Source organism: Lipotes vexillifer, unplaced genomic scaffold (assembly GCF_000442215.2).
Source record: "Lipotes vexillifer unplaced genomic scaffold, Lipotes_vexillifer_v1.1 scaffold397, whole genome shotgun sequence".
Classification (NCBI taxonomy): Eukaryota; Metazoa; Chordata; class Mammalia; order Artiodactyla; family Lipotidae; genus Lipotes; species Lipotes vexillifer.
This window is the reverse complement of record NW_006772681.1, coordinates 3310087-3321744: the sequence shown is the minus strand read 5'-3', so window position 1 is coordinate 3321744 and position 11658 is coordinate 3310087. Positions and strand designations below refer to the sequence as shown.

Genomic DNA, 11658 nt, shown 5'->3' with positions numbered 1-11658 from the left:
GGGGCAGAGTTCTTAAAGTTTCGGGAGAGCTTCCAGATGTCGAACACCTCCCATCCAGATCCATCCAGACCTGGCATGGAACGCACATCCAGCAAGGCTGCCGGCTGTCGGTCGCTGGGGCAGCTGGACAGCTTCATCTGGGCAGCTCGCCCACTGCCGGGGGCCACTGGCTTAGCTGTGTCCGAGGGCTTCTTCCGCAAGACCCGCAGCTCGGCCCCTAGTAGCCCATCCTTCTCCAGGGCACTAATGTCAAACACGTACCTCTGCTTCCTGATCGCAGGACCTCGGTCATCTAGAGAGAACACCCATAAGTCATTCCCTACAACCTCACCAAGGGAGCTGCCACCTCAAGGCCTCAGGGGAGGACCACAGCTCTTCTCCCCTCGAGAGGACGTTCTTTAACCTCTTCCCCACGCTGACAGAGGGCAAGACCCAAACCACTGGGAGCCTTTTTCAAGATAAGGGAGCTTCCTATACAGTCAACCAAGTAGGATTGTTGATCTGTAGATGTGGCTGTAGCTGATTTGAGTGATTCTGGGTGCACAGCAGAGGTCCATCAGCCTTAGAACTGCCTTCTACCTGCCCCTCTCCCATCTGTTATCCAATATGATTTCTCTTTGGTAAGATAGGTGGAATGGGCATTATAATGACCCCTGTTTTTCCAGGGGAGGAACCTGAGCCTCAGAGAAGTTAGTAACTTGCTCATGGTCACCCATCTGGGAAAAAGCAGAGCTGGAACTCCAGCCTAGAACTTTTTACACCCGATCCTGAGCTGCTTCTACTATACCATGCCTTAAAGAAGATCTTAGTGTTCTTGTTTTACGGATGAGGGACAGAGAGGGGGAGTGACTTGCCTAAAGTCACACAGCAAGTTAACAAAAAAGCCGGTCTATAAGCCAATTTTCCTGGCTTCCCAGTCTAATGATTTTGTTGTGTATGTTTCTTACCCTGCTGGGTACATGAATGTGTGTGTGTGTGTGTGTGTGTGTGTGTGTGTGTGTGTGTGAATGACAGTTTGTGTGTGTGTGTATGTATGGTTCAGTTCACATGTGAGTATGAAAAGTAATGCATATGTCAATGACATGTTATATGCATGTATGATTGGGCTTGTGTGAATATTTGAAGGGTATGTATGTATATGTGTCTATATATATGTAAGAAGATTCCTTGTATATATGTAAGGTGTGTGTGCACGTGTGTACATGTGTGTGTGATTCAGCATGTATGTATAAATATAAGGCTGTGTGTGTGTATAAGAAGCTCAGTAGTATGTCCGAATCAGCATGCCCTCCTTCCTAAATAACAATTTGCCATTGGGAAACATTCATAATATTGCTCTAGAAGCTTACTAATTAAGCCTTTAAACTCCCCATCTCCCCCCTCCAAGCTCCCTTAGAGCTGGGGGGCACAGGGACTTATTTTATGATTTCCCCAAGGGGTCACAGCTTGCTCTGGCTGGGCAGGCAGCCAGGCCACCTCCCCCAACCTCAGCCAGACCTGCTGCCTCTGTGCCTCCCCCACCCTCTGTCATCCCCCCACTGGCCAGCTCTAATGAGGAGCCTCTTCCTCTCTCTGACCCTTCCCCCACCCTGCCAGCCAAAGTCCCAAGACTTCCAGAACCAGAACGTATGAGCTGCCAGCAACTCTAGCAATCAGGTTCACCTCCCTCTTCACACTTATAGAGAAACTGAGGCCCTAAGAGGGGAAGGGACTTGCTGAGATCACACAGCAAGTTGAGAGGAAAAGCCAAGACAGTGATGTGGGGTGGGCAGAGGGAGAAGTGAAGGGAGCAGATCGTCTCCTGGGTTCATGATAAAAATGATGTGTGTTTAGGACAGGACAAAGTTTTCATATTTGAAGGGCTCTCAGAAATCACCCAATCCAACCTCCATAGGGTTGTACTGATGGGGGAAACTGAGACCCCAAAGGAGTAAGGGGCTTTCCCAAGGTCACACGGTGAGTTAGACCCTAGGTCTGTTGTCCACCCTGCCCCACCCCGTATATCTAGAGGTTGTTCCAGAACTCCAGTATGCCTCATTTACTGTCGTCACCTATCCTGTCCCCTCTGCCCCCCAGCCCAAAGGCAAAGTGGGAGAACCATGGGTATCTGAGATTAATTTCTCTCTCTGCCATCTGAGAAAACCTACAACCCTCTGAAGCCTGGAAAGTCTGGCCAATTCACATAAGCACAGAGCATGACCTGGTAATCAAGAGTCTTAGAGGCTGGTCACCAACTCTGCCACCAACAGGCAGGTCTTATCTCCTTCCCAGGCTTCAGTAACCCCCTCTGCACCTTGCAGGAATGGCACTTGGTGATTCCCAGGTGCCCTCCAGCTCTGACATGCCAACAGCCTGGGACCTGGAGTGTGCGAGGTAAGTCCCAGATACCACCCAGGCCAGATGCACACACCGTCTCCCACCAGTGCAGTGGCGGGGCTCTGAGAGCCCCCTCCATGCATGCAGATGCCCCTCCCTCTGAGCCGTGCCCCTGCCCCCCCCGCCCCCTCACCTTGCCCTTTGTCAATAAAGCTGGTGATGGTGTTGGCCAGGCCAGCCTCCAACTTCACGCTGCTGTTGCCTCCCTTTCTGTCAGCCTCGGACAGCGTCCTGTACAGCGAGAGCATGTATTCGTGGGGCGTGATTGGGGGAGGGCGGAATGGCTCCTTGGGCTCTCGAGGGGACCCAGGCTCCCTGGCCTTCTTCAGCTGGAAGGGGCTGGGGACAGATCCTGTCTTTGGTGGTGCCTTACCCCCAAGAAGCTGTCCTTTTGGGGTCACAGTCCGCGTTGCAGCCTGCCTTGTCTGGGGAGGGTGTCCTGGCTTGGGTTCAGGGCCACCCGATCTGGGGGGCAGCTTTTTGGGTTCATCCTTCTTGGGCTGTGTCAGGGCTCCTGTCTGCCCGGTGCCCCCCTTTGCCCTGGCATTGGTGGCCCCCCCACCGTAGCTGTGACCCCCCGGCCTGAAGATGTTCTGGGCCAGAGGGGGCCTCTCCTTGGCTTCTGCTTTGGCCAATCCTGGCCTGGCCCCCTGGGGTCTCTGGCCCAAGTCAGGGGCACCCAACACAGTGCAGATGAATTCCAGGTCCAGCCAAGCCAGGTGCCAAAGCAAGAAAGTGAGGACTTTGGGGAGTCTCATCCTCTGGACAGCCGCTGAATGACACCAAAGAGAACAGTGGCAGCAGCGGAGGTGCCTCTGGTTTGGCAGGAAAAACCATGAAAAGAGTGGACCCTCAAAAGCAGCGGCAGCAGCAGAAGGAAAGGCTTTCTCCTCAGTCTGAGGCTCTTGAAGTCTGCCGGGCGTGTGTCTGTATCCAGTCCCATAGTGGAAATGCTCTCGTATCCAGACGTGCACCGTCTCCAGTCAGCAGCTGAAAATAACGCGTTCTTGAAAGGAGAAAGCCGACCGCCCCCTTTCTCCTGCACAACTGACTGAGGGCTTGAAGGAGGCTTGTATAAGGCTGAGGGATTTTTCCAAGAAGGAAGAATGGCGTAATGCTGCCTGTGTGCTCCAGTTCTTTTTTTTTTTAAGTTTTGAATCCTTTCCAGTGAAAATACTTACACACACACACACACACACACACACACACAAACACACACACATGCCTGCAGGTGCTCAGAAAAATCTTTTACAAACCTGAACTCAGGAATTGGAAACGGAATTCCAACCCAAACCAATTTAATTACTCTCTGATGTCATGCTGTCTAAACTCATTTAAGTGCGATATATTTATGTGAAAAAAATCACCACTGCCCTCTGAGGCCATGGCTCATGGGGGCTCTTGGCACACAGCCCTGAGGGGGGTTTCTAGGCTTGGGGGGGGCCTCTCAGTCCCATGGAGCAGACTCTCGGGTCTTTACCTCCACGTCACGGGGCAGCCCACCCCACCTTCCTGAGGAGAGATGCTGAGGAGTGAACTCAAGGATCTTAAGCCCCAGAAACATGAGGAATGTGGGTTTTCAGTTAAGTCCTTGGGGTGTTTTTAAAGCAACCTTTGCGTCTAGTCTGGGACCTGATTTGTTGTTGGGGGGTGGGCAGTACAGATGGCAGCATTTACCCACAGTTTCTTTTATTTTATTAAACTTGTGGTGACCCAGAGACAGAAAAATATCAATACCCACTACACCCCTCCCCCCAGATGCCGTTGACTGAGCTCAGATTGTTACTTCAGGCTTTGGGGGCGCTGCCACCCTGAGCCCACTCCTTAGATGGAGGCAGATCCAGAGTGTACCTCACTGCCACCCCAGCAAAGACAAACTCAGTTTTGTTGGGAGGGACTGGCTGAGTCCAGAGGTGGCAGCTCCAGCCTGGGGCAGCAGCGGCCCCTGCAGGAGGCTGGAAAAATGATTTCCCACACAGTGCTTTTCTGGTAGTTCTGGAAGAAGTCTCAATTCCAGCTGGACTCATGGGGGAAAACTGTTCCCTTTACCTGGAATACCCTCCTTTCACTCCCACAACGGGAGGAAGTCCTCCTCATCCTGAGAGCTTCAGCTGAAAATTTACCTCCTCCTTCCCTGGTTAAGAATCCGCCTGCCAATCTGGGGGGCAGGGGTTAGAGCCCTGGTCCGGGAAGATCCCACATGCCGCGGAGTAACTAAGCCCGTGCGCCACAGCTACTGAGACTGCTCTCTAGAGCCCGCGAGCCACAACTACTGAAGCCCACGCGCCTAGGGCCCGTGCTCTGCAACAACAGATGCCACCACAAGGAGAAGCCCGCGCACCGCAACGGAGAGTAGCCCCGCTCGCCGCAACTTGAGAAAGCCCACATGCAGCAACGAAGACCCAAAACAGTCAAAAAAAAAAGTCTCACCTCCTCCAGGAAGCCTTCCCAGATCCCCAGACAGAGCCAATTACCCCTTCTTGAACGTTTTGCTACAACACTTGTCACACTGTGAGAGGTATAGCAGCAGTAGAAGCAGTCAGGTAGGCTTCCTTCTTAATCCGAGATTCTTTGAGCCTGCCCAATAGAGATCCGTTCCTACTCTAAGGTCACCAGATTGGTTTCCCAGCACAACCTGGCACAGAGTAGAAGCTCAGTAAGCATTTGATGAATGAAAGAAGATGAAACTCACAGCCCGGTTGTCCAGGTGCTCGACCAGCCTTTTCATGGTGATACATCCAGATCCTTGCTGATCTTCAGAGCACAGCTGCATAACTTGGTCATTTCAAGCTTCATCTGGTGCCCCTAGGTCAGAAACCCCAGGAGAGCTCCACCTTCCCATCTCAAAGGATCAATAGACTACCAGACACTGTTCAGGGGGAGCTTTAAGGAAGAGCTGAATTCCTAACTATCCCTCCGGTTGCCCAGATTCACAACACTTGGCTTCCCTTTTGACTTGTCCACTTAAGCAGTCATCTCTGGGGTTCCTTCATCCTCTCCATCCCCACCGCCTCACTGTCTCAGTCCTCCTCACGGCCTGTCCTAATATAATTGCCTTATAACTGGCTTCTAGGCCTCCCGGATCTCTCTGTTCCAACCCTTCCTCTCTCTAAAACCTGCCCATTGAAAAGTGCCAACTCATGTGCCCTCTCCTCCATGAAGCCTTCCCTCATTCACCAGAAAATACACACTCCTGATTTGCCATCACAGATTTTCTGTGCCCCTTTCCATTTTGGCAACTCCAAGATTATCCACTTCTGCCTCTGCCCCCCTGTCTCTGACACAGTTCATTTCTTCTACTCTGTGTACTTTTTTCATATTTAAAAAATCATAACGTAATTCCTTATAGCAGTAATAATTTATTTACATACCTGTCTCCCCCATGAGATTATGACTAGACGGCACCATATTTATCTTTCAATTATTCCCAGGGCTGGGCACAGGGCCCAGCACATAGCGGGTTCTCAGTGTGTCATATGGATGAATGAATCTCTAACCGGCCCTTATATACAAAAGCCATCATTTTCTACTTTAAGGTATAGTTACTTGCAGACATATCGTGCCTTCCCTGCTGGACTCTGAGTTCCTGAAAGGAAGAGATTCTTGTCTTGCCACGAATTAGGTATTTTGTAAGCCTGAGTGAGCGAATAAATGAAGGGATGAATAAATCAAAAACATCGGGAATTCTCTGGCGATCCAGTGGTTAAGACTCCACGCTCTCACTGCCAGGGGCCTGGGTTCAGTCCCTGGTCAGGGGAACTAAAATCCCACAAGCCGCGTGGCCAAAACAAACAAACAAACAAATGAACAAAAATAAATCAAACAATCAAGATGCCCTTGAACATGGTTTTATAAAGAGTAAGGGCTCTTGGAGACAAACAGGCCTGGTTTTGAATTCTAGTTCTGCTATATGGTTTAGTATATTATATTATCTTTGGAAGCCTCTAAACCTCTTTGTAACTCTGAACAGGAATCATGACAGTACCTACCTCACAGGGTGTTTGTGGGGATTCAATTAAATAAATTATAAAAAGTGATTAGCCTGGGCTTCCCTGATGGCACAGTGGTTAAGAATCCGCCTACCAATGCAGGGGACACGGGTTCGAGTCGTGGTCCGGGAAGATCCCACGTGCCACAGAGCAACTAAGCCCGTGTGTCGCAACTACTGAGCCTGCATGCTGCAACTACTGAGCCCGCATTCTACCACTACTGAAGCCTGCGCACCTAGAGCCTGTGCTCTGCAACAAGAGAAGCCACCGCAATGAGAAGCCCGCGCACCGCAGCGAAGAGTAGCCCCCTCTTGCTGCAACTAGAGAAAGCCTGCACACAGCAACGAAGACCCAATGCAGCCAAAAATAAATAAATAAATAAAATAAATTCATTAAAAAAAATAAGTGATTAGCCTGGTACCCGGCAAATAATAATAGCTGCTATTTATTGAGCATATACTGGAGCAAACTAGACTCTGGCCTTTGTATCACACTGCATTTTTATCTTATTTATCTTCACAAGAACCCTATGATGAAGATACTCTCAGTACCCTGATTTTGCAGATGAAGAAACTGAAGTTCAGAAAGGTTAAATTACTTTTTAAGCCTAATTTCCTCTCTGACACATTTTATACCAAAGAATCCTAACCTAGCTTCTAGAAACACGAAAAGTGAAAGGGTGGTAGGGGGCAATTATGGTATTCTTGGCTTTTAGTCAAGGTCTCATCCAATGGGCTGGGACTTTGGGAACATGGAGGAGTCTCTGAGCAGGGCTATTATTTGAGGACCAGGGAACTCCAGAAATGGGGTGGGAGTTGGGGAAGGGGACTCTGGACCTGCTTAGAAGGCCCTGTCCAGGGAGGAGCCCAGGGGACTGGCCTGGCTCTCACTATAAAGGTGACTAATCACTTCGGTCCCCTCTGGTAATTGCAACCAGATGCTGCCGCTGGCAGCACTTCAGTCCCAACATGTTTAATTACTGGGACGGAGAGTCCCTCGCCCACCGCCCCCCGCCATGTCCCCCTACCTCCCCCTCTCCTGTCAGCAATATTAATGTCAAACTCGAGGTAGAAGATGGGAGTCTTGGGAAGCCACTGGCATGGAAACAACCTTTACAGTCCTTTCTACCGTGTAGAGCCTTTAACTTTTGTACATGTTTCCCTATCCATCTCACAGGCACTCCACAAAACATCCTCTTAAAGTTGGCAGGCCAGAGTATTTTTATACCCATTTCACAGATGAGCAGTTAACTGAATCAGCAGCAGCAGCAACATCATTTTTCAAGCACTTAGCAATTTTCAAAGTGGCTTCACATTCTTCATGCTATCTGAATCTCCTAATTCTCGGAGTCAGTTCAGCATGGGTTAGAGCTGGCTAAGAGTATGGGTTCCAGGATCAAACAACTTGGTTTGTGTCCTGGCTCTGCCACTAACCAATTGGGTGACCTTGGGTATTCATTCATTTATGTACTTAATTATCCATCAACTATACACTGGGTGTCTACCATGTGTTACATCCTGGGCCTAAGCACTGTATCTAACAGTGGACTACCAAGTCTGTGCTCACATTCTGGTGAAAAAGACAGACAAACAAGCAAACAAATGTATAATTTCAGAGAATTCTAAGTGCTGTGAAGAAAAATTAAGCAGGGTCAAAGGGATGTCTACTTTAGATAGGAATGTCTCTTTGAAGGGGTGATGTTTGAGCAGAGATCTAGTTGTAGTGAGGGAATGAACTGTACAAAGGTCTGGGAGAAGATCATTCCTGGTGGAGGGAACAGCAAATGCAAAGGCCCTGTGGCATGAATGTGCTTGGCATATCTGAGGAACCGGGAGAAGCTGGTGTGACTGAAACAGAGTGAGCATGGGGGAGGTGATAGATGAGGTCAGATCATGCCAGGACCACATTGAGAATGGCCTTGGAAACCAGAAAAGGAAGTTGGATTTTATGTTGAGTGCAGTGAGAATTTTAGTGCAGAGTTTTAAGCAGGAGATTTGTCTAACATAATGATTAAGAGCTGGACTACCTGCCTTTAAGTCTTGGCTCCCTAATTTACCAGCTGTGTAATCTCAGGCCAATTATTTAAACTTTCTGTGCCTCAGTTTCCTCATATACAAAGTGAGGTTAATAATAATATACCTGCCTCAAGGTTGTTACAAATTTTTGTTGTAAGTTCTTAAAACAGTGTCTTATGCAAAGTAAGCTCTACATAAATGTTACCTATTATTGATATCTTTTTTAAAAAATCACTTCTCTGAACCTGTTTCTTTACCTGTAAAATTAGAATAAAAATATCTGCTTCACAGAATGCTTATAAGAACTAAATGTATTTACATATGTAGAGCACCTTTCTTTCAGTAACTATCATATAGTAGGTACTCCATAAATTATGGTTAAAAAAAAAAAGTCAATTGTTAATATTGTCCTTGTTCACAAATGAGGAAATTGAGTCTCAGAGGAGTTAAGTGATTGACACAAGGCCACGCAACCAGAAATGATCACGGTAGGACTCAACCCAAACTCATGACTCTGAATCCAGTGCTCTTCCCCACAGCAAGGAAGGATTGGTCTTTCCTGGCATCACCTTATATGAAAGGGATTGCCTGGGAGGAGGGCCTGCAGCCCCTGGACCTCCATCTGTGCTTTTTATAATCTGTGGGCCATGGGGCCATCCCCATCCAGGGAGCCCAGAGCACCCCAGCAGGAGCAGAGCCGCCTAATCCTCCCCCACATCCCCATCATCATTCTGGTTTGTGTTGTTTTAAACTTCCCAGGAGCTGCCACTCCTCTGGGATCTTCTCCACCAAGCTCTCAATTGTTCCCCCAGCTGAGCTCCTCGGGAACTGCACCTTGTCAGAGCATGTGGGCGCTCCAGTGAGGTCGCTCCATCCCACTCCCTGCAGATACTATAATCTGGAAACTGCATGTGGGTGTATGTGTGCTTTTGCCTGTTGCAGGTATGGTGCACAAACAAAGCAACCACACATTTTCACTTTTATTCTTAAAGTATTTTTATTTTAAAACTTCTTAATATTTAAAAAATGTTTTTAAAAAATTTAAAAAGTAATGCGTATTAGAAAGAAAGGTAATACAAATTCATGATGAAAAAAAGTTCAGACAGTACAAGAGAATACACGGAAATCCCCCTCCCACTCCAGACCCCCAGTTTTCCAGACCTTCTCAGAAACAGCCATTTCTATCAGTCTCCTGGATGACTTTCTATGCAATATAAGCTTTGAGAAAAACATTTTTATTGAAGTATGATTTCTATACTGAATATATTTAAATTACAAACTTAAATAATTTTCATTGTAAAAAAAATAAAAGTGAAACAATACCAAAGCGTGTTAAATTAAAAGAAGCCGCTCCCCAATCTCTCCGCCTAGAGGTAACCACTGTTAATAGTTAGGGACCTGGAAACCTTATTGTCATTCTTGAGCTCAGAAAGCTCAGATTCTTGCTGGACTCCTTCCACTCCTCCCTCCATTCATCTACTTTATCTCCCACTTTGCACGTAAAAACCCTAATAGGTAAGTATTATTATCCCCATTTGCAGCGGAGGAATTTGAGGCTCAGAGAGAGGAGGCGAGGTGGGTTGCTCAAAACACAAGGCAGAGCCAGGAGTTCAAACTCAGGTGAGTGTGTCTGCCTCCAAGCCCGACGTTCTTCCTGCCATGTTTCTCCACCTGGTTCCTGTCCAGATTCTTAGGGTTTAGTTTCTGTGTCACCTGAGGCAGCAGATAGAGTCTCAGGTTAGAATATAATTAAGGGCTCATCTTTTTTTTAACTTTTTTTTTTTTTTTTTTTTTTTGCCACACCTCATGGCATGCAGGATCTCAGTTCCCCCACCAGGGACCAAACCTGTGCCCCCTGTAGTGGAAGCCCGGAGTCTTAACCACCGGACCACCAGGGAAGTCTAAGGGCTCATTTTTTGAGGAAAGAGAGGACCCAGTCCTATGGGAGATGTCCCTATACATCTTTTTACTGCCCAAGCCCTGAATGGTGGTGAGCAAATGGCACCCACTTCAAAGAAATGTCAAGCTTGGGTGAGTGGGTATTTAGAGCTTGACTTGGTCAGTGGGAAGGGGCAAGGACTGGAAAGAGACCTGCCCACTGAGACAGGGTCAGCACCACAGGGGGAATACCCAGCTGATGGAGGGGATTGTATTATTATCTAATTATAAATCCAAGGAGACTCATACGATACAACCAAGTGGCAGAATCAGCCAGAGGAGTGCCCAGAGGAAATCCCCGGCAATCCCCAACATCCATGCTTTTGCACATCACTGTTCCATGAACACTGCTTGGAATGCCCTTCCTGCCTTTGTCTGCTCAGCAGATTAATCCTTCATAATTAGGTTATATTGTCACCACCTCTATGAAGCCAGCCACTCCCTCTTTACAGAATTTACCACCCTGTAAATGTGTGAAATATACATTACTCACCTGCCTCTACTTAAGTCTGTGGACTGAGGCTCTAGGCAGGGTCCATGTGTTATTGTTCTTTGGGTCTCTCCCAGTGTCTAGCACAGGATTTGACACATAGTAGGTTCTTAATCAATATTTGTTTAATGATAAATAAATGGACTCTGATGGAAAGCAGCGAGTGGTTCACAATCTATTACAAGATGCTATATTCTTTTGGTGCCTCGAGCTCTGCTTCTGGCAGTTAGCTTGCAGTGAGAAAGAGGGGAATGACTGAGGGTTTTTTTTTTTTCCTCAATTTTTCCCCTGTCATCCTCAGCTCACCTTAGTCACTCAGAGTGCTGACATGCAGAGGAAGATGGAGAAAGGGGTGGGAAAAGTCTTCTTTGAATTCGTGTCGTAGCTGGCTTTGTGCTTTCTGGGTTTGGCAGATGTTTTTAGCTGTTTCTGTCCATCAACAAAGCATCATGGAGGGCTTTTATGGGCTCTTCAGGGATTCCCTGCTGGAGCCCTCTCCTGCACTCCTCTTAGCAAAGTCATCTCTATTGCCAATGGTCATTTGTCTTCTCACTTCTGGAGTCCCTTTACCCCTCTAGGAGGCCCTACCAAACAGGACACAGGATAGGCCTATGCAGCTCTCCTTCTTTTACTTAGTCCCATCCAGCCTACAGAAAACATTCCCTGACAAATTCTGGGAGAGCAGGGCAACCCCAACACAGCAGCACTCTCCTGGGTCTGCCACCAAATCAGTTAGCAGGCTTGTCTCTTGTTGATAGATTTCCTGGGCAGGAGGTAGATCCAGTCATTATGCTCCCCAACTGCAATGGGGTTGGATGTGGTACCTCCAACCCTCCTGGAACTCCCCTCT

General features: G+C 48.0%; 1 protein-coding gene across 1 annotated transcript in view; it reads right to left on the bottom strand.

Moving 5' to 3' along the window:
• The window catches only part of GDF5 (growth differentiation factor 5), a 4741-nt gene extending 1297 nt beyond the window's left edge, over positions 1-3444 (bottom strand). Inside the window, exons 1-2 of the mRNA XM_007447775.1 lie at positions 2510-3444; positions 31-292 (exon numbers count right to left, since the gene is read on the bottom strand). Of these exons, the coding sequence (XP_007447837.1) occupies positions 31-292; positions 2510-3134 (887 nt within the window). The 5' untranslated portion in view covers positions 3135-3444. The remainder of the gene's footprint in view (positions 1-30; positions 293-2509) is intronic.
• Positions 3445-11658: the final 8214 nt, after the last annotated feature.